Source organism: Simochromis diagramma, unplaced genomic scaffold (genome assembly GCF_900408965.1).
Source record: "Simochromis diagramma unplaced genomic scaffold, fSimDia1.1 OVJJ01000321.1, whole genome shotgun sequence".
Taxonomy (NCBI): Eukaryota; Metazoa; Chordata; class Actinopteri; order Cichliformes; family Cichlidae; genus Simochromis; species Simochromis diagramma.
The window spans coordinates 9,033,890-9,054,186 of record NW_024386772.1 but is presented as its reverse complement, the minus strand read 5'-3'; the positions used below and the strand labels follow the sequence as shown (position 1 = coordinate 9,054,186).

The 20,297-nt window shown below is 38.8% G+C and overlaps 6 protein-coding genes and 3 pseudogenes across 8 annotated transcripts; 5 read left to right on the top strand and 4 right to left on the bottom strand.

The window, feature by feature from the left end:
• Window positions 1–1,165: 1,165 nt before the first annotated feature.
• On the bottom strand, window positions 1,166–7,575 carry LOC120743494 (hemoglobin subunit beta-like). Of its 3 annotated transcripts, none has more exons than XM_040047128.1 (5): window positions 7,461–7,575; window positions 3,572–3,683; window positions 1,867–3,064; window positions 1,475–1,697; window positions 1,166–1,381 (listed from the first exon to the last, which is right to left on the bottom strand). In XM_040047128.1, exons 3-5 carry the CDS (start codon window positions 1,956–1,958, stop codon window positions 1,253–1,255), a joined length of 444 nt encoding a protein of 147 aa, XP_039903062.1. In that variant the 5' UTR covers window positions 1,959–3,064; window positions 3,572–3,683; window positions 7,461–7,575; the 3' UTR covers window positions 1,166–1,252. The 3 variants fall into 3 exon arrangements, with proteins under 3 accessions (XP_039903062.1, XP_039903067.1, XP_039903072.1); XM_040047133.1 differs by having other exon boundaries at window positions 1,867–1,985; XM_040047138.1 differs by lacking the exon at window positions 7,461–7,575 and adding an exon at window positions 3,845–3,962 and having other exon boundaries at window positions 1,867–3,683.
• On the top strand, window positions 3,671–4,523 carry LOC120743624 (hemoglobin embryonic subunit alpha-like). Its single transcript, XM_040047316.1, has 3 exons — window positions 3,671–3,768; window positions 3,858–4,065; window positions 4,346–4,523. Exons 1-3 carry the CDS (start codon window positions 3,671–3,673, stop codon window positions 4,472–4,474), a joined length of 435 nt encoding a protein of 144 aa, XP_039903250.1. The 3' UTR covers window positions 4,475–4,523.
• LOC120739203 lies at window positions 5,501–7,991 on the bottom strand (annotated as a pseudogene).
• Window positions 7,992–8,115: 124 nt separating this feature from the next.
• On the top strand, window positions 8,116–9,524 carry LOC120743530 (annotated as a pseudogene).
• Window positions 9,525–10,518: 994 nt separating this feature from the next.
• On the bottom strand, window positions 10,519–11,316 carry LOC120743539 (hemoglobin subunit alpha-A-like). Its single transcript, XM_040047203.1, has 3 exons — window positions 11,178–11,316; window positions 10,869–11,076; window positions 10,519–10,749 (listed from the first exon to the last, which is right to left on the bottom strand). The coding sequence occupies exons 1-3, from the start codon at window positions 11,270–11,272 to the stop codon at window positions 10,621–10,623; spliced, it is 432 nt and encodes a 143-aa protein (XP_039903137.1). The 5' UTR covers window positions 11,273–11,316; the 3' UTR covers window positions 10,519–10,620.
• Window positions 11,317–12,237: 921 nt separating this feature from the next.
• LOC120743458 (hemoglobin subunit beta-A-like) lies at window positions 12,238–13,133 on the top strand. Its single transcript, XM_040047102.1, has 3 exons — window positions 12,238–12,393; window positions 12,589–12,811; window positions 12,899–13,133. Exons 1-3 carry the CDS (start codon window positions 12,302–12,304, stop codon window positions 13,028–13,030), a joined length of 447 nt encoding a protein of 148 aa, XP_039903036.1. The 5' UTR covers window positions 12,238–12,301; the 3' UTR covers window positions 13,031–13,133.
• A 254-nt stretch (window positions 13,134–13,387) lies between these two features.
• Window positions 13,388–15,607, top strand: LOC120739195 (annotated as a pseudogene).
• A 471-nt stretch (window positions 15,608–16,078) lies between these two features.
• On the bottom strand, window positions 16,079–16,880 carry LOC120743549 (hemoglobin subunit alpha-A-like). Its single transcript, XM_040047212.1, has 3 exons — window positions 16,738–16,880; window positions 16,429–16,636; window positions 16,079–16,309 (listed from the first exon to the last, which is right to left on the bottom strand). Exons 1-3 carry the CDS (start codon window positions 16,830–16,832, stop codon window positions 16,181–16,183), a joined length of 432 nt encoding a protein of 143 aa, XP_039903146.1. The 5' UTR covers window positions 16,833–16,880; the 3' UTR covers window positions 16,079–16,180.
• Window positions 16,881–17,794: 914 nt separating this feature from the next.
• On the top strand, window positions 17,795–18,707 carry LOC120743465 (hemoglobin subunit beta-A-like). Its single transcript, XM_040047107.1, has 3 exons — window positions 17,795–17,950; window positions 18,144–18,366; window positions 18,454–18,707. The coding sequence occupies exons 1-3, from the start codon at window positions 17,859–17,861 to the stop codon at window positions 18,583–18,585; spliced, it is 447 nt and encodes a 148-aa protein (XP_039903041.1). The 5' UTR covers window positions 17,795–17,858; the 3' UTR covers window positions 18,586–18,707.
• Window positions 18,708–20,297: the final 1,590 nt, after the last annotated feature.

Genomic DNA, 20,297 nt, shown 5'->3' with positions numbered 1-20,297 from the left:
TTGTTTTGTCATTTTTAATTTTTGTAATCATTTGGTCCTTTCGGGGGTACAATAAAACCCATTTTTTTTGAAGATTACATTTGTGCCTGTGTGTTCTTGGCTGCTTGGTCCATGATACAATGACTCAAGCATGTAATGTCACTTCCATATTAGTTGGGACAAACATAAAAATTTAAAAAATGTGCAGTTTTGCCTTTGTACACCAACACACTGGATTGAAAACAAGAAAGTGCAGGCTTTCTCTCAGCTTTTTTTTTTCTTTTTTTTTTTTAAAAAAGAATGAATGCACTGACCAACTCAGAAACACCAGAACAAAAAAGGACAAGTGCATAATCACTGAATTATTTCAATGAAAACCAATTGTCACGACATGTAACTAAGCCAAAAACCTACGTGAAGAGGCTGGTGTATCACTGTCAGAGTCTTCAATTAAGAGATGTGTGCATGAATGGAAATAGAGTTTACAACAAACCACAGAATACAGTGAGAGCCAGGGAGATGAGACTAGACTTTGCCAGAAAACATGTGAAAGATCCTGCACAGATCTGTAAGAAAAAATATAACATTTGGGAATTAATTTGGGAGAAGGAGAGAAGCAGCTCATGATGTGAAGCATGTGGAGAATGGTGGAGGCAGTGTTATGGCATGGGAATGAATGGCTGCCAATGGAAGTGGGTAGTCAGTGTTTATTGATGATGTGATTGCTGATAGAAGTATCTGGGTGAATTATGAAATTTACAGGACCATACTCTTGGCTCAGAATTTGTGAAATGCTGTAAAAAATTATCAGACTGTTTTTTGCAGTGCAAATATGACCAAACATACTACAAAAATATTCCAAGAGTTTCTCAAGGCAAAGAAATTGGATGTTCACAGTCTCCAAGTCAATCACCTGATCTCTGTCCAACAGAGCATGCCTTTCCACAAATAAGCAGCAACTGGAGGCTACAGTCAAGGTCTATCAAAACAACTCAATAGAGGAAACAACATTTGGTGATTTACATGGGTTCTGGATTTCAGGCAGCAATTGGCTGCAGAGTCTTTTCATCCAAGCATTTAAAAATGGCTTTAATCCTTAAGCAGTCCATACAAGGTTTTTGCAAAGGACATTGTATTAAAACTTAAAGATAATAAAGCAAGTGAAAAAAAGAAAGGCACTGAGAACTTTCTGAAGTTGCTTACTATTTTATTTTTTTAAAAACATATTGAGGCACAATTAATAACAGAGCATGTGACGGGTATCTGCAGCTCTTTAGTAGTACTGTCTTCTGAGGGAGGACACCGCCACTGCCAGGAACTTCTGGAAAGCTGCATGAACCTCAGCAGTGAAGTTTTTACCCAACTGGGAAGCAACCACAATGGTCAAGCAGTCGCCCAGGAGCTGCAACACAGCAAAACATGCTTTAGCAATCTTCATTGACACACACAAACATGCAATACTGGGATTCAGTGCCGTCAGTTCAGCATTGCCTACCATGAAATTGTCAGGGTCCACCTGCAGTTTCTCAGAGTGCAGCGTACTCAGCTCTGCATATGTGGCCTTGATGTTGTCCATGTCCTTCACTGCTTTTTCCAGAGCTTCCATGATGACTTTTCCATGAGCAGCAACTTTTGGATTTGATGCAATAGCAGCAGCATTGTAGAGGTTTCCAAATTGACCAAAATACCTCTGAGTCCAGGGATAGACAGTCAAACACCTGAGGGAATGTGTAAATAATTGATTTGCTCTTAGTTTTAAAAGAAAAATCTACATTGTGTAATGCACAAAATATGCCAGCTTTTTTCATTGCACATAAAGATTCTACTTGAATAGCCCAAATTTCTAAAAATAAATTTACGTCAATATAAAAAAAAACTATGTTTCACCTGGAAAAAGCTGCTTGCCCAACGACTGCATAGTCGATCTTGGAGAAGATGGCCTGGATTGTGGTGCGCTCAAAGTCTGTCCACACAACCATTTTGCTTTGTTGATTGTTGCTCTTGTGCTGTTGGTCAGCAGAGCCACAAAGTCACCTTTTAAAGAGTTCTTTTCACTCCACCCAAAGATATGAAATTGGGTGGAGTTGGAGAGTGGGAGTTGGCTAAACTGGTCAGTTTAACGATTCTGAGTTCAGCTTTGATTAACTGTCAAAATTAACCAAAAATCTGTTGGAAACTTTCATTATGGAATATCTTACAGACTACTTATTCTTATATCTTGGGATAGGCTCCAGCCCTGAGTGACCCCTAACAGTTAAGAAAATTGGAAGTAAGATAATCAAAAATATTTTGCAGACCTAGATAGAAATAAAGAACTGGATGAAGTACAATGAGTATATCCTTTGGAAAATAATGAATTCTAAATTTCAGTGACAAAAAACTTCTTGTGCTTGTAAATAATACATGTTTTTTGTTTGTTTGTTTTTTAAATGGACCAGATTCCACAGATTTTAATTTTAACATATGACCAAACCATAGCATTAAGGTCCTGCATTTGCCATTTGTACATGCGTTTAATAAATAAACTTGACAAAGAGTTTTCTTAAAGAGGAAAATGACAAGAAAAGAATGGTACACCCACACATCCTACAGGCCTTTATTGACTGGCTGTAAGTAGAAAAAAAATTAAATAACTTTGTCTCCGCTTTTGTTTTTTTCTGGTTATCCACAAAACCTTTTCTGTCATTCTCTTAAATATTTTCAGTATTTCTGCCATATTTTAAAACCTGTTTTTCATCCTCAAATTTCTACACCTGATGTTTAACTTTACCTCAATATATCAGTAGCAACTGTCCACTCTGAGCTACATCTGAGCTCCTGTAGAGAACAAACAGCTGCTGTAAAAATTTAAACTGCCCTGTGAGAGGATTCACCCGCTGAAGATTAGATAAGCCTTAAACTGACAGGGTTTTTTTGAAGTGAATGTCATTGACATAGATTTTGGTTGTAGTGTCGGTAAATGATAGCCTAAACAACAGTATTTAAATTTTAACCTACACATTAGAACATCCCTGGACTCTCTATGTTCAATTATATCCGTGATAGCTGCTTTCCACATTAGGATTTGGATTTGGTTTTTGATTATCTGTTTGGAAACATAAATTAGCCGTTGACTTATTAGTCTAAATATAGCCATAAACATTTAGATGCATGTGTATGTACAGTAAATGTATCTATAAAGCCCTGCTATAAATCCAACTATCTGTCCAGACCCAAATTTGAAGCCAACAGCCTTTTTAAAGTTATAATCATGTACCCATTTTGCTTTTTCTCAAATTATTATTATTAAATACATAAATAGATAAAGAAGTACAAACTAACAGGTGACTTGTCGTGAATTAAATGGTAATATTAGACTGACATAAATTTAAAAATTGGAAGGTTACTTATTTGATTTAACTGGCTCTCACTGAAAATGTAAGTTTTAAAATATGCACATTCATTTAATGAAGATGTTTCTTAAGTGAAGCCAAAAAGAAGAAATGAATTCTGATTATCTTGTTAAGTTGTCTTGCCTTATAGAGTCTTTTGTTTGGTATTTGTCTCATGGGAACTGTTACATATCATTTTGAACATGCCTAAATTCCAGTACCTTATCTGTGAGGTGGGTCGGGTGTGTGCATTTCCTGTTTCATATATAAGACCTCCACAGAATGAGCTGAACACAACTCCAACAGCAACAACAGGCAAGATGACCAGTCTTTCTGCAAAGGACAAGAACACAGTCAAAACCTTCTGGGCTAAAGTGGCTGGCAAGGAGGAACAAATCGGCTGTGATGCTGTCTCCAGGTAAATATGGCCCCACACTGCCTACAAAAACCTGCTCCTGCATTTCAGTCTCTTACTCGCTGGCTTGTTCTCTTACATTTTTTATCCAGGATGCTGACAGTGTACCCTCAGACCAAGACTTATTTCTCCCACTGGAAGGACCTGAGCCCCGGCTCTGCCCCGGTGAGGAAGCACGGAGCAACTGTGATGGCTGCAGTTACTGATGCTGTCAGCAAAATTGACGATCTGACCGGAGCTCTTCTCAGCCTCAGTGGGCTGCACGCCTTCACTCTGAGAGTGGACCCTGCTAACTTCAAGGTACTGATCATTATTACTGTCATGTTTGTGGGGTGACATTATTTGAGGTCATCTACTTAATAAAAAGTTTGTGGTTCAGTGTAATCACTGAAGTGTGAATTTGTGTGAATGTTAGAGAGAAAAGAGCCTAGTCATAGAAAAAGAAGTACTTGTATGAATGGGTCAATTAGGCAAGTTGTATGAAGTGCTTTGAATGCTTTGATCTGAAATGATGTTCTCTGGTTACAAATAAATAAATGAAAAGTCCATTCATTTCAGTGTGATCATCATCTTTCCACAGGTTCTGTCTCACAACCTCCTCGTGGTCCTGTCCACCATGTTCCCCCAGGACTTCACCCCTGAGGTCCATGTGGCTGTGGACAAGTTCCTGGCTGCTGTTGCTCTCGCCCTGTCTGAGAAATACAGATAAACTGCATTATGTGCTCGAGTACTCACTGACAGTCTCACATGTAATAAAAGATCCAATGCAATTAAACTCTCATGGTCGTTTGTGGTGATCATTTTTAAACAGTTGGATTATTATTGTAGCTTTTACCAGGAATGGGTTTTTTTTTCTCTTTATGGGCTAATTAAAGAAGAGTAGCGATTGATTTACTGAAAGCTTATATACACAACTTAAAAATAGAGCATGTGACGGTCCTCTGGAGCTAGTACTGCCTTCTCAGGGAGGCTTGAGCTACAAAGACTCTCCTGGAAGCTGCACGGACCTCAGCAGTGAAGTATTGACCTAAACGAGCAGCAACTACAATGACCAGGCAGTCCCCCAGAACCAGCTATTCCTGTTTTATCGTCAGTATTCCGAATTGCTTTCTTTTTCTTCTTCCTATTATTATTATTATTATTATTATTATTATTATCTTGGGTGGATGAATGGATGGAGTTTCGATGGGGGGGGGGGGGGGGGAATGAATTATTTTAACCACGCAGAAATACCATGACAGCTTACATAGGGTGTGACCTCGGTTGGCGTCTCACCCCGCCCCTGCTGAAGATTTTGAGTTTATGCGAAACACCTGTTACACCCGGTTTGCGTTTTGTGCTTCAACTTATTTTTTAAAAATATATGAATGCATAAAAATAATAAAAGATAAAATTGACACAGATCTGTCACTATGGCTGCCACAGTGTCAGTGTCTACTGTCTGTCTACTGTTTACTATCATAGCCAAGTGGCTAACAAAGGTAAACAGTTTTCCCAAGTTTTCCCAATCCCCACTAATGAATGTTATCTTGTTTCAGGATACACAATACCTGCCATTGTCCAAAGACACATCTGACCGGATGTGTCTCCTTTTCTCTTTTTTTCTAAACTGAGGACCTGATGGCTTTGACCTTTTCTTTTCCACCTTCCATCAGTAATTTTTGCGCTCTAATATAAACACCCAACCCCACAACATAAACTAATAGAGCTACACCTTGTATATGTTTTTTTTTTTTCTTGGATTTCACACAAACCAGGAATAAAAATTAATACATAATGGGCTTGGATTGACAACATTATGGAAGCAGCCCGCCCCCTCCCCGTGAGACTTCAGCACAGCAGCATCAGCAGCAGGCGCACCGAGGCCCCTCACGCTCACTTTTTGGGTATATGTGTGTGTGATAGATTTTGGAAAACAAATTATAAGTCTGTATCATTTCAGGGATTTGGAGTCATTCTGATGGATTAATTGTGTTAGAAATTTTAATCACGTTAATCCTGAAGACGGCATTAACGTTGACAGCCGTAGTTTGTTGGTTTATTTTCGGTGCCCATGCAATCCCCAAAATGCGCTGGCATGACGTCGGAGCAGCATGGGTAGGCCTACGAGCAACTTTTTTTTTGCCGATGCCATGATGCCACCCCCACCACAATGCCGCCCTGGGCAACCTCCCATGTCGCCCATATCAAAACCCGCCACTGGTAGCACCCCACCCGCACTGTGCATTGTCCAAAGACGAATCCCAATGATTTATGGGAGACAATACATATAATCATAAAGCATGATGGAGCTAACAGATTTGATGGGGGCAGGAATTCGCACGACTACTTGATTTTTGGGAATCAAAGTGTGTGCTATACACAGACTGATGAAATAATTAAGGCTACAGAACTACAGACTAATTTATAATACACACTAGTTCACATATATTCACTTCAACGTTGAGTGAGCGAGTCTTTAGTGCTCATGTGTATTTTATGACCTCTACCTGTTTCCCCTCAGAAAATTTGAAACAATGCTGACTTTCAGCCATCCTCATTATGGTTATAATTGAATTTTCATCTGTGTTTCTGTGTTGAAATCTGAAATTCCTCTTCATTCAAGATGTGCTCTGGCACCAATCATAGGCGACAGACATCTAAAGAGGGCAGCCGAAAGAAGAAAAAGGCCAACTACACAGCCCAGAGCAATCAGATGGTCTACGCACACCCACCCGCGTTGATAACAGCTCCTCATTGATAGTGTGACTCTGATGTCGTATATAATTATTACTTTAGTTTGGCCTATTATGAAAGTAGAAGTATGTGTTTTACTTGCTGTTTTTAATCATCCCTAAATCACTCGTGCGCACAGGAAGTCAGAATTTCTAATTTAATGTGTTGGATGAGTGACGACACACCAGGGAACCCTTCACAAGTTAAAGAGTAAAGGGGCGTGTCCGAGGCGTCTGCTGTCGGAGCAAGTTAAACAGGTTTATTTTATTGAGAATTAAAAATAATAATAATACAAGTATATACCGTGACTAAAGTAAAAGAAATGTAAACATGTGTTAATTTCATATAGTAACTGTGTTCTTCTATTATAAAATGGATGTTGGTAGTGTGGCGGATGACACGCTCCATGCAGCGATTGGTGCGCCTGAATCTGGAGTTTAGCGGTATCTGTCGGACAGCGCCAAAGACAAGTTCTGTAGAAACATGTCAAATGAGACGTGGACTTCAGGGGTGAAGTCTTCCTGGGAGAACATGGCCATGCACAAGATGATGTTGTGAGCAAGAATCTGTATAAATAAATAAATATGGAGAAAACGTATTAATTCATAAATAACGAGAAATACATAAAATTTCAGACTCAGAGTCAGAATACTTTAATAATCCCTAAGGGAATTGTGTGAGTTATAGTTGCTCCAAGACAATAACAGTAACATACTGAACTAATTAAATAAAACAATATATTAACAAAGTTTATAAAATATAAGAAATGGCTCTGATCGACATTTTACTCTAAACTGTAAAACTTTGTCATTTGTTATTTTACTGTAGAGCGTGTGCAAAAGGCTGTAACTATTGCAGTGTTTACTGTGCAACAACATTATAGCTTTATATACAAAGTATTATTACTTTTAGTAATTTGCTCATTGAGAAATTGTATGGACTTATGAGCAATGCATGGATCATTCCCTCAGTAAGCTTACCCTGAAGTTGGCAGGGTCCACTCTGAGCTTGAAAGCATAGCTAGCTTAGGTTGGTCAGACCTCCAACAAGGTCGTCAATATTCCCGACGCCATGATGTTGGCGCCGTGCATCTTCACCTGTGCAGAATCTGGACTCAGGTGGGCCCAGTGAGAACAGTAGGTCTTGGTTTGCGGATATGCAGTCAGCATCCTGTAAAACGTAAACGTGATAAGTTATGATAGAGCGAAGTTATTACATAGAATGTGGTGCATGATGTGTGCACATCGTCAAAACAGAAAATAATGAAAACCAACCGGCCCAGAGCCTCTGCTCCAATCTCAGGGGCTTTCGGAGTCGCTTTATCCCAGAAGGACCACGGTTTTGTCCTTTCCAGAGACTCATGTCTGCCTTTAAAGGTTTACGCAGCAGAAAGAAAAGTTAACTAAATTCTGAAAGTTGTTTGTTACTATCTTTCTTTATATGGAACTAAATTGCACCACACCCAGTATCAAATCTAATCCACACCTTCCTGTTCGCGTTTAACAAGCCATTTCTAGAGATAAAAGTAACCACACCCTGTTCTCAAGTATTTTTAGTCGCCGTGTTATCTTACCTTATAAGTCCCGCAGTATTTATAAGGTAAAATAAGTACAAAATAACACCTAACGTCAAATTAGTTAGTAAAATAGCGATGAATGCATTAAAGAACCGATGTCAGTATGAAGGGGCATGTAGTCTAAAGGAATAGTGGCAAAATTGCTAATGAACGGGAAAAAAAAATCTGTATATATTAAAAAGTTAGATTTAAAAACACACTTGAACATATTAGATGCTCATATGTGCAGGTGCTGAGAAAAAAAATAACAAATGAAGAAAATGTTTTAGGGGTTTTTGAGCTTTTCTCCTTATGCAAAAATCACACCTTCAAAATCAGTTAAATTCTGCCTTACATTTTATCATATTCATTTACAATTAGGTTTATTGGTAAATGAATATTCGACACTGAATGGCGTCGAACAATTGATGTCGAGTTGATGGTGTTTTTAATGTTTCATGTTCTTGTCTTTTTTCTGTTCTTTTCCCAGTCTTCTGGCAAAAATTATATCTGACTTATTAACAGCCTTTGTCCTTGGTTCTGATCCAATCAGATGCTTCCGGACTAAGAGGGGTGGTAGCGGCCAATTAATAAAGTCCTCCAAAAGGGACCTAAGTTTTGTGAACGAAGACTAATTTCAGCGAAGCTGGAGAAAATCTTATTTCTAACAATATGGTCGAGTGGACAGGTGCTGAGCTCAGCGCGATCACATACCTGTGGGGAAAGATTTATGTGGCTGAAATTGGCACCCAGGCCCTGAGCAGGTGAGTTACGTTAGATGATAATTTAAGGACGCCTATTGGTATCTCCAAATTAATTATTCTTGTTTTTACATGCCTTGTTATTTACCGCATGATAACAGAATTTGTTTCTGGTTTGTTTTTGTTTTGTTTTTATTAATCTGCCACAGAAAACAACTTAATTGAACCGAAATAAAAGAAAAAGTAAAACTCTTTATTTCAGGCTTCTGATTGTGTATCCTTGGACTCAGAGATACTTCCAAGTCTTTGGCAACTTGTCCACCAATGCTACCATTATGAGAAACCCCACGGAAGGACTGTGATGGTTGGTCTGGAAAATGCTGTGAAGAACATGGACAACATCAAGCAGACCTACGCCAAAACTGAGCGTTATGCACTCTGAGTAGCTCCGTGTTGATCCTGACAACTTCAGGGTATGTGATCTGAGACTTTTTCCACCAGTGATAATGATGAAGCATGCCATTATTATTGTTTCCCTTTCATTTTAGGTGCTTTCTGAAATTGTCGCTTTTTGTGTGGCCTCCAAGTTTGGACCTCAAGTCTTCGCCCCTGATGTCCAGACGACCTGGCAGACATTCCTCGCTGTGGTCGTCTCTGCTTTGGGCAAACAGTACCACTGAACTTGTGGAATTATAGTTCATATTCATAACCAAATAATTTACAACAGTGCTTCCGTTTAGCGCTTCGAAGCTGATGCATGTGACAAATAAATTTCCAGTTAAATGAAATTCTCTTTGTGTGATCATTTTCAATTGCATTTTGTTTTTCTACTCAAGCCTTCCAAGAGCAGATTTTTACAAGGGATTGTGCACTTATACTGAAAATGTTCATGATAGTAATAATAATAATAGTAACGTTAATAAGGGTGGTGTCATTTCTTTTTAACTCAGCCAGTAAGTTGTAGTTAGAATTATCCATGTTGTATTATCTGAAATTAAAACCTCCTAAGCTCATTCTTATAAAAGCGTCTATATTTTACTTCTTATCTTTGCAAAGGGTGACGCTGCCGGTTTCTATTTTGTCCGTTTCAAAATGTGCACTTTGATATAAATGGGTGAGGTCGCGTGACATTATTGATAACAGTGCATCAAAAATACTGTTGGTTATAGTTGTGGACCATGATAAAGGATTTGAAATATTGTGTACATTACACATTACATTACGTTGCACTGTCCACTTTCTGCGTCAACATAACAAATTTCCCTCGTGTGGGGCTAATAAAGGTTATCTTATCCTATCTTATTAAATTCTTTTAATCCAAGAATCCAAAAAGGGTTTCTTCCACGTGTTCGGTAAGATAAGCAGAAAATGGATATGTATTAGAAGAAGAAAAAAGAAGCTTATTTTGTATAATTATGTGCAATGTTCATTACTTGTGTGTTCAGAAAAAAGTATATAAAATGCCAAATCAAACTGTTTAATATCACGCCATGCTTAATGAATGAAATCATTGTATACACATTAGTATTTACTACCCATTTAAGCAAAGCTTAAATTCCTCCACTATAAAGTAAAATGAATATTCAGTGCAAAATGTTAGAAGATTAAATTTGCATTCAACACAACTGTATGTTCATTTCTGATTGAATTTTCTCTTTTCCTATGCTCCCACACCCCCTTCTGTCACTAAATTATTATTATTTTAATTTCTTAACACACCCCTGCAATTATGTCAAAAGTGAATAGTGTAGGGATGCAGACAAAGAAGAAAGGACCAGCTTCCAGTGTTTATTATATTTATTAACGGAGCCCTGCCATTTTAAGAGGTTTTATTGACACTACTGTAGATGACAGGCTTCATAGGGGCTCCGGAGTTGCCGGGTTTTAGCGGTATTTCTCGGACAGAGCGAGAGCCAAGTTCTGGAGGAACTTGTCAACGGAGAGGTGGACTTCGGGAGTGAAGTCTGCGGGGAAGAACATGCCCATGCACAAGATGAGGTTGTGAGCAAGGATCTGTGAGGCAAAAAACACATGCACATGTTAGGTCGAAAAGTCTATATTGCCTCTTGACTAATGGTAATCTCTGTCTACAACGTGATCATTGTTGCGTGGATGTTACTGGGTGAGCTTACCCTGAAGTTGGCAGGGTCCACTCTGAGCTTGAAAGCGTGGAGCTCGCTGAGGGCAGACAGACCTCCAGTAAGGTCGTCAATCTTTGACACAGCGTCTCCAATGGCCCCCATGATGGTGGCACCATGCTTTTTCACCTGCGCAGAGCTTGGACTCAGATCGGACCAGTGAGAAAAGTAGGTCTTGGTCTGGGGATAAGCAGTCAGCATCCTGTAAAACATAAATTCAAATGATGGAAATATGAATAAGTACTTACTAATTAATAAAAGTATGAATGAATAAAGAATGAAAAGAAAGGGGCTCAATACAACCTCCCCAGAGCCTCTCCTCCAATCTCAGCTGTCTTCGGGGCCACTTTGGCCCAGAAGTTCTTCACCACGGCCTTGTCCTTTGCAGAGAGACTCATGTCTGCGTTTTCTTCAGTTGTCTTCTGAACTGAAAGAAAATATGTTGACTATTTGTCACTATCATTTTTATATAACACCAAAATGGACCACACCCAGTATCACATTTAAACCACACCTCTGCGATAAAGAAAAAAATCCAGAAGTTTCCGAGGTATTTCTTGAGATAAAAGTTAACGCTCCTCCTTGTTTTTAAGATATGACTTATTTTGTTGGGGGAAGAAACTAATATATTTATCCCTTAAAAAAAATTATTAAATAGCAAGAGGTTGTTGAAAAAGCAATGTGATATTTTATAAAATAATGTCCGAAGTGTAAAAACAAGTGGCAAATAATCTCTCGCTGCCAAACGCTCGTTTGGTCTCAAGAGAGAATTAGAGAATTAGATGACAATATAAGCACTCACAGAATGACGACACATAATCAAAAATTAAGATATTTTTTACCAAAATCTTGGTAAGTAATCATATCCGAGGAATGATGTGAGATATAAAAGGATGACTGGTTGTTGCGTTTCATGTGGGACTGCACAGCACCTTTATCCTTTGTATCCTATTTATTAGAGGTTGGAGAATTGTTTTCAAATAAAATGGGCTACATTTCTTTACTAGAGATGTGTGTTGCATATATATATATATATACATCAGAAACGGGTATTTACCCTACTTTCAGGCCAGCTTGTTGGGATCTGATCACTTACGAAAGATCAGAAATCACTTTCGAGGTTTAAATGTTTTTTTACTGTACGTATAGGTTAAAAACAGTCTATAAAGACCTGTAGTCTATAATTCTTATACTTATTTCTATATTTGTTACATAAAAAAATATGTGTTTGCGTTTTTTTCCTTATAATCTGGTAAAGATTATCTTACTCATGGGCAACAACCCAAAAGCCTGACGGCTATAGTCCAATCAGATGCTTCCAGGACGAAGAGGTGTGGCACTATGTAATTAATAAAAAGCTCCCGAGGATCGGCGTTTGCGAAAAGGTTTCTGATCACAAGCTACGTGAAAACCTTTACGCTGTCAAAATGGTCGAGTGGACAGATGCTGAGCGCAAGGCCATCATAGGCCTGTGGGGAAAGATCGATGTGGGGGAAATCGGTCCCCAGGCCCTCAGCAGGTAACCTGCAGCTCATTGCAATTTAGAAACACATTTATGTATTGTGTGACTTTCTCTTCCTATAATCTTAAAACCGAACTGAAACCAATGCATCTACATGTATGTTTGTCTTTTTAGATTAAAATGCATATTTTTTTAAAAAAAAAATTATATTCATTAAAATTGTTATTTTTTCTGTCTCTTGTCTTATTCCAGGCTTCTGATTGTGTACCCCTGGGGTCAGAGATACTTCAAATCCTTTGGAGACCTGTCCACCAATGCTGCCATTATGGGAAACCCCAAAGTGGCACAACACGGAAAGACCGTGATGGGTGGTCTGGAAAATGCTGTGAAGAACTTGGACAACATCAAGCAGACCTACGCCAAACTGAGCGCTATGCACTCTGAGAAGCTCCACGTGGATCCCGATAACTTCAGGGTATGTCCCCACCAGCACCCAGAAACATTTATCACTATTAGATCAGAAGTAATTCTTTAATTATTTTGTCCAACTCTCTCACTTTAGGTGCTCGCTGAATGCATCAGCCTGTGTGTGGCCGCTAAGTTTGGTCCCAGCGTCTTCACCGCTGAGGTCCAGGAAGCCTGGCAGAAGTTTTTGTCCGTGGTCGTTAATGCCCTGGGTAGACAGTACCACTAAATCTCTGGAGTGCCAGTTCATCAAAGATGTGCAACAGTCATAAAAGTGATTTTAAAATCACTTCTCTTTAACTCTGTTGCCATATGCACTAATAAAAAAATAAATTAAATTAAAACAAACTCAAACTCATTCTCTGTGCGATCATTTCAGGTGTTCTTATACCTGACAATACAACACTATGAACCGTTTAGTGTCATTTTAATTGAGACTGTCTTCAAAAACAACATTAATGACTTCTTAATTAAGAAATATGCCCCGACTCATTCATTATTTACCTTTCTTTGTCCTTAGTTTGTGTTTAAGTTTTGTGAACGAAGACTAATTTCAGCGAAGCTTGAGAAAATCTTATCTATCAATATGGTCGAGTGGACAGGTGCTGAGCTCAGCGCGATCGCGTCCCTGTGGGCAGTGGCGGTCCTAGCCTGTTTGGCGCCTCGGGCGAGCACTCCCTCTGCCGCTGCCCCCCCCCCCCCCCCCCCCCCCCCACACACACACACATAAAACATATTAAGGATTTTACATTAACATAAAACTGTTGTCGAAATTCACCAGAGAAACACACACACACACACACACACACATGAAGAGAGGGAGAGTATGCATTGTATGCAAACGGCTATCAAACAGCCATCATAATTCGTCATACAATGAGAACAGGACAAATAAACAATTGACAATGACTAATTAATATTATATTATTGGATATATTGTTTGGAGTTTAGTCTGTTACTGTTACTATTTTTACAATTTCTTCTTGGAGCAACTGTAACCCACATAATTTTCTTAGGGATTAATAAAGTATTCTGATTCTGATTGTTTTAAGGATGACCCGCCATTATCCAATGACACATCTGCTTACCTGTATCTTTTGCTCGTTTCTCCTTCTCTTCTTTTCTATTTTTTCTAAACTGAGCACCTGATGGCTTTGAACTTTTCTTGTCCATCTTCCATTGGTTTTAATTTTGCACTCCAGTATGAACACAAATCCCCCAACTCGAGGATCACCACAACATAACCTAATAGACCTACACCTTAGTTCACAGATTCACTTTGTCTAAGGTGTATTTCTGGGATTTCACACAACCCAGGATTCAAATCATGAATACATAATGGGCTTGGATTTACATCATTATGAACCCGTTTCCACGGGTTGTGTGTGAGACATTAAATCATCAAAATATAAAATGTAAATTTTAAATTGTTATTGATCCCTTTACCCCGAGTCTTTAAGTGTATATTTATTTTCTTACTCTTCTTATATTTATTGTTTGTTTTCTTGCACTGCTGTAACTGGAGCCTCATCGTCTCGTCTCTCTATATACTTGACTGTATGTAGCGGAGATGACAATAAAGTTTACTTTGACTTCAGCAGCGAGCAGGCGCACCGAGGGCTCTCGCGCTCACTTTTCATGTATAGAATTTCGAAAAAACATCGATGCAAATTATACGTCTGTATTATAATGTCTGGTGTTTTCGTGTTTGTTGTTTTGTTTTTATTTTGTTTTATTTTGCGAGTTGATTATTAGATGCTGCTCCAGCCAGCTAGGGAATCCCCCGCCGCCCCGCCCTCTCCTCCCTGCGCCGCAAGCAGCAGGCGCACCTCGCAAACGGAGGGCGCCCTTACTCCCAGCAAATGGGCGATAGAAAACCGATCGGTGCCTATGCCATTACCAATATGCGCTGGCTGATGTCGGGGCAGCATGAGTACGAGCAATTTTTTTTTTTTTTGCCGATGCCCGTGATGCCGCCCCCCACCACGATGCCACCCGTATCAAAAACCGCTACTTCTTGTGGGGAAAGATTTATGGGGCTGAAATTGGCGCCCAGGCCCTGAGCAGGTGAGTTATGTTAGATGACGATTTAGCGACGCTTTATTGGTATCATCAAATTAATTATTCTTGTTTTTACATGCCTTGTTATTTACCGCATGATAACAGGATATTTCTTTTGTTTGTTTTCGTTTTGTTTTTATTAATCTGGCACAGGAAACAACTTAATGCAATCGAAATAAAAGAAAAAGTAAAATTGAGACTCTTTATTTCAGGCTTCTCATTGCGTATCAGTGGACTCAGAGACACTTCCAACTCTTTGGCAACCTGTCCACCAATGCTGCCATTATGTGAAACCCCAAACTAGCCAAGCACGGAAGGACTGTGATGGTTGGTCTGGAAAATGCTGTGAAGAACAACATTAAGCAGACCTACGCCAAAACTGAGCGTCATGCACTCTGAGTAGCTCCGTGTTGATCCTGACAACTTCAGGGTATGTGATCTGAGACTTTTTCCACCAGTGATAATGATGAAGCATGCCATTATTATTGTTTCCCTTTCATTTTAGGTGCTTTCTGAAATTGTCGCTTTTTGTGTGGCCTCCAAGTTTGGACCTCAAGTCTTCGCCCCTGATGTCCAGACGACCTGGCAGACATTCCTCGCTGTGGTCGTCTCTGCTTTGGGCAAACAGTACCACTGAACTTGTGGAATTATAGTTCATATTCATAACCAAATAATTTACAGCAGTGCTTCCGTTTAGCGCTTCAAAGCTGATGCATGTGACAAATAAATTTCCAGTTAAATGAAATTCTCTTTGTGTGATCATTTTTAATTGCATTTTGTTTTTCTACTCAAGCCTTCCAAGAGCAGATTTTTACAAGGGATTGTGCACTTATACTGAAAATGTTCATGATAGTAATAATAATAATAGTAATATTAATAAGGGTGGTGTCATTTCTTTTTAACTCAGCCAGTAAGTTGTAGTTAGAATTATCCATGTTGTATTATCTGAAATTAAAACCTCCTAAGCTCATTCTTATAAAAGCGTCTATATTTTACTTCTTATCTTTGCAAAGGGTGACGCTGCCGGTTTCTATTTTGTCCCTTTCAAAATGAACACAACTGTATGTTCATTTCTGATTGAATTTTCTCTTTTCCTATGCTCCCACACCCCCTTCTGTCACTACAATATTATTATTTTAAATTCTTAACACACCCCTGCAATTATGTCAAAAGTGAATAGTGTAGGGATGCAGACAAAGAAGAAAGGACCAGCTTCCAGTGTTTATTATATTTATTAACGGAGCCCTGCCATTTTAAGAGGTTTTATTGACACTACTGTAGATGACAGGCTTCATAGGGGCTCCGGAGTTGCCGGGTTTTAGCGGTATTTCTCGGACAGAGCGAGAGCCAAGTTCTGGAGGAACTTGTCAACGGAGAGGTGGACTTCGGGAGTGAAGTCTGCGGGGAAGAACATGCCCATGCACAAGATGAGGTTGTGAGCAAGGATCTGTGAGGCAAAAAACACATGCATATGTTAGGTCGAAAAGTCTATATTGCCTCTTGACTAATGGTAATCTCTGTCTACAACGTGATCATTGTTGCGTGGATGTTACTGGGTGAGCTTACCCTGAAGTTGGCAGGGTCCACTCTGAGCTTGAAAGCGTGGAGCTCGCTGAGGGCAGACAGACCTCCAGTAAGGTCGTCAATCTTTGACACAGCGTCTCCAATGGCCCCCATGATGGTGGCACCATGCTTTTTCACCTGCGCAGAGCTTGGACTCAGATCGGACCAGTGAGAAAAGTAGGTCTTGGTCTGGGGATAAGCAGTCAGCATCCTGTAAAACATAAATTCAAATGATGGAAATATGAATAAATACTTACTAATTAATAAAAGTATGAATGAATAAAGAATGAAAAGAAAGGGGCTCAATACAACCTCCCCAGAGCCTCTCCTCCAATCTCAGCTGTCTTCGGGGCCACTTTGGCCCAGAAGTTCTTCACCACGGCCTTGTCCTTTGCAGAGAGACTCATGTCTGCGTTTTCTTCAGTTGTCTTCTGAATTGAAAGAAAATGTGTTGACTATTTGTCACTATCATTTTTATATAACACCAAAATGGACCACACCCAGTATCACATTTAAACCACACCTCTGCGATAAAGAAAATATATCCAGAAGTTTCCGAGGTATTTCTTGAGATAAAAGTTAACGCTCCTCCTTGTTTTTAAGATACGACTTATTTTGTTGGGGGAAGAAACTAATATATTTATCCCTTAAAAAAAATTATTAAATAGCAAGAGGTTGTTGAAAAAGCAATGTGATATTTTATAAAATAATGTCCGAAGTGTAAAAACAAGTGGCAAATAATCTCTCGCTGCCAAACGCTCGTTTGGTCTCAAGAGAGAATTAGAGAATTAGATGACAATATAAGCACTCACAGAATGACGACACATAATCAAAAATTAAGATATTTTTTACCAAAATCTTGGTAAGTAATCATATCCGAGGAATGATGTGAGATATAAAAGGATGACTGGTTGTTGCGCTTCATGTGGGACTGCACAGCACCTTTATCCTTTGTATCCTATTTATTAGAGGTTGGAGAATTGTTTTCAAATAAAATAGGCTACATTTATTTACTAGAGATGTGTGTTGCATATATATATATACATCAGAAACGGGTATTTACCCTACTTTCAGGCCAGCTTGTTGGGATCTGATCACTTACGAAAGATCAGAAATCACTTTCGAGGTTTAAATGTTTTTTTACTGTACGTATAGGTTAAAAACAGTCTATAAAGACCTGTAGTCTATAATTCTTATACTTATTTCTATATTTGTTACATAAAAAAATATGTGTTTGCGTTTTTTTCCTTATAATCTGGTAAAGATTATCTTACTCATGGGCAACAACCCAAAAGCCTGAATGCTATAGTCCAATCAGATGCTTCCAGGACGAAGAGGTGTGGCACTATGTAATTAATAAAAAGCTCCAGAGGATCGGCGTTTGCGAAAAGGTTTCTGATCACAAGCTACGTGAAAACCTTTACGCTGTCAAAATGGTCGAGTGGACAGATGCTGAGCGCAAGGCCATCATAGGCCTGTGGGGGAAGATCGATGTGGGGGAAATCGGTCCCCAGGCCCTCAGCAGGTAACCTGCAGCTCATTGCAATTTAGAAACACATTTATGTATTGTGTGACTTTCTCTTCCTATAATCTTAAAGCCGAACTGAAACCAATGCATCTACATGTATGTTTGTCTTTTTAGATTAAAATGCTTTTTTTTTTTTAAAAAATTATATGCATTAAAATTGTTATTTTTTCTGTCTCTTGTCTTATTCCAGGCTTCTGATTGTGTACCCCTGGGGTCAGAGATACTTCAAATCCTTTGGAGACCTGTCCACCAATGCTGCCATTATGGGAAACCCCAAAGTGGCACAACACGGAAAGACCGTGATGGGTGGTCTGGAAAATGCTGTGAAGAACTTGGACAACATCAAGCAGACCTACGCCAAACTGAGCGCTATGCACTCTGAGAAGCTCCACGTGGATCCCGATAACTTCAGGGTATGTCCCCACCAGCACCCAGAAACATTTATCACTATTAGATCAGAAGTAATTCTTTAATTATTTTGTCCAACTCTCTCACTTTAGGTGCTCGCTGAATGCATCAGCCTGTGCGTGGCCGCTAAGTTTGGTCCCAGCGTCTTCACCGCTGAGGTCCAGGAAGCCTGGCAGAAGTTTTTGTCCGTGGTCGTTAATGCCCTGGGTAGACAGTACCACTAAATCTCTGGAGTGCCAGTTCATCAAAGATGTGCAACAGTCATAAAAGTGATTGTAAAATCGTATCTCTTTAACTCTGTTGTCATATGCACTAATAAAAACAAAATAAAAAAAACTCAAATCAAACTCATTCTCTGTGCGATCATTTCAGGTGTTCTTATACCCGATAATTCAACACTAAGAATCCTTTTGTGTCAGTTTAATTTTGTCTTCAAAAACAACATTAATGACTTCTTAATTAAGAAATGTGCCCCGACTCATTAATTATTTACATTTCTTTGTCCTCATTACAACGTTTTTTAAAGATATTTAATATTATATAACGGATTGCCATCTCCTCTGATTCTCAACCAGTATTCATTCTACTATATCGATTGCGACTATGGATATAATTAGTGTTGATTTTTTTTATTTTTTTTATTTTAGAATCTTTGGGTACCACTGAGTTTTCTGAAGTGTCAGTTCACATTTACAAACAAAAAGGTGTGCAGCAGACTTCCGGTTTCTGACATGTTCCCGCTTTGAAACTGCTGCATAGAAAAATGAAATGCAATAAACTGGCTGCAACCTGTTGTGGCGTGATCACCTGGAAAAGTGCCGGGGTGGTGAGAATAAGGTGTGTTTCCTTGTGAGTCAGCAAATTGTATATTTGTTGTGAGTTATTTACAGTAATTTATTCCTTATCTTTGCCAGCGGAGAACGGTTATTCTGGCTTCTTTAAAAATGTACAGTTTGATATAAAAGGGAGTGGTTTTCTAAAATTAATGATAACAGTGTGTCACATATTGTGAGGGCGCGGTTGAAAGTTTTGGAACTGATACACACCGGGTGCCCGGGTCTTTTAGTACTTTATGACAGAAGATCTTACAAAAATCTTCATGCATATCTCCTTATTATTTTTGAACAAACAAAGTTACCACTGTTAAAATGTGCTTTATTTCTGCAGGCGGCAGCCGGGGATTATAGTGCAGCTCTAAATGCATGCAAGTGAATAAACAGAGTTCCTATACTCACGTGATATTCAAAATGGAGAATAAAGAGAGTGCAATCCATCCAGCCATCCATCCATCCATCCATCATCTTCATCTGGATCTAAAGTCAAAGCTCCCACATTCGCCCAAATGCGTCATCTAGTGGATAAAATTTGACATTGACGAGCTTGTTTTATAGAGCTAAGATAAACTAAAATTAGAGCGGATTACAATTACTGTGCAAAACAGGGGAAAAGGTTATTTGTGTTTTGTTGTCAGACATATTCCGATCCATATAGAGATTTAAAAAGAATCTCCCCCAGTTTAAATCTCAACTCAAAACCCATCTGTTCAAATCTGCATATTCACTGTGAACCCACTGTTTGTTAATTTTAGCTTGTGCTTTTGTTTTATTGTTCTTTTTTTCCATTTTTTCCCCATTTTTTTCCATTTTTCCATTATGTGTTTTATCTAATTGTAAAGTGTCCTTGGGTGCATGTCTTGAAAGGCGCTTTATAAAAAAAAAAATGTTATTATTGTTATTATTATTATTATTATTATTATTATTATTAAAAGAAAAGAAAAGAAAAGAAAAGAAAAGAAAAGAAAAGAAAAGAAAAGAAAAATGGACAAGAAATGAAAATAGGTTTTAGAAACAATTTAGTTCCTGGATATCTCGTTTGGACTTTTACCATTTCATCGTCATCGTCATCCTTTTCCTACTGGTCCACAGTCACCAGATCC

Coding starts and splice junctions, on each gene's coding strand:
- LOC120743494 (XM_040047128.1), bottom strand. CDS start 1,958: ATGGTTGTGTGGACAGACTTTGAGCGCACCACAATCCAGGCCATCTTC. Junction 1,698..1,866: donor GGGCAAGCAGCTTTTTCCAG/GTGAAACATAGT, acceptor ACATTCCCTCAG/GTGTTTGACTGTCTATCCCT. Junction 1,382..1,474: donor TGGACCCTGACAATTTCATG/GTAGGCAATGCT, acceptor GCTGTGTTGCAG/CTCCTGGGCGACTGCTTGAC.
- LOC120743539 (XM_040047203.1), bottom strand. CDS start 11,272: ATGAGTCTCTCTGCAAAGGACAAGGCCGTGGTGAAGAACTTCTGGGCC. Junction 11,077..11,177: donor GGAGGAGAGGCTCTGGGGAG/GTTGTATTGAGC, acceptor TATGTTTTACAG/GATGCTGACTGCTTATCCCC. Junction 10,750..10,868: donor TGGACCCTGCCAACTTCAGG/GTAAGCTCACCC, acceptor TTTGCCTCACAG/ATCCTTGCTCACAACCTCAT.
- LOC120743458 (XM_040047102.1), top strand. CDS start 12,302: ATGGTCGAGTGGACAGATGCTGAGCGCAAGGCCATCATAGGCCTGTGG. Junction 12,394..12,588: donor GGTCCCCAGGCCCTCAGCAG/GTAACCTGCAGC, acceptor GTCTTATTCCAG/GCTTCTGATTGTGTACCCCT. Junction 12,812..12,898: donor TGGATCCCGATAACTTCAGG/GTATGTCCCCAC, acceptor CTCTCACTTTAG/GTGCTCGCTGAATGCATCAG.
- LOC120743465 (XM_040047107.1), top strand. CDS start 17,859: ATGGTCGAGTGGACAGATGCTGAGCGCAAGGCCATCATAGGCCTGTGG. Junction 17,951..18,143: donor GGTCCCCAGGCCCTCAGCAG/GTAACCTGCAGC, acceptor GTCTTATTCCAG/GCTTCTGATTGTGTACCCCT. Junction 18,367..18,453: donor TGGATCCCGATAACTTCAGG/GTATGTCCCCAC, acceptor CTCTCACTTTAG/GTGCTCGCTGAATGCATCAG.
- LOC120743549 (XM_040047212.1), bottom strand. CDS start 16,832: ATGAGTCTCTCTGCAAAGGACAAGGCCGTGGTGAAGAACTTCTGGGCC. Junction 16,637..16,737: donor GGAGGAGAGGCTCTGGGGAG/GTTGTATTGAGC, acceptor TATGTTTTACAG/GATGCTGACTGCTTATCCCC. Junction 16,310..16,428: donor TGGACCCTGCCAACTTCAGG/GTAAGCTCACCC, acceptor TTTGCCTCACAG/ATCCTTGCTCACAACCTCAT.
- LOC120743624 (XM_040047316.1), top strand. CDS start 3,671: ATGACCAGTCTTTCTGCAAAGGACAAGAACACAGTCAAAACCTTCTGG. Junction 3,769..3,857: donor GGCTGTGATGCTGTCTCCAG/GTAAATATGGCC, acceptor TTTTTTATCCAG/GATGCTGACAGTGTACCCTC. Junction 4,066..4,345: donor TGGACCCTGCTAACTTCAAG/GTACTGATCATT, acceptor ATCTTTCCACAG/GTTCTGTCTCACAACCTCCT.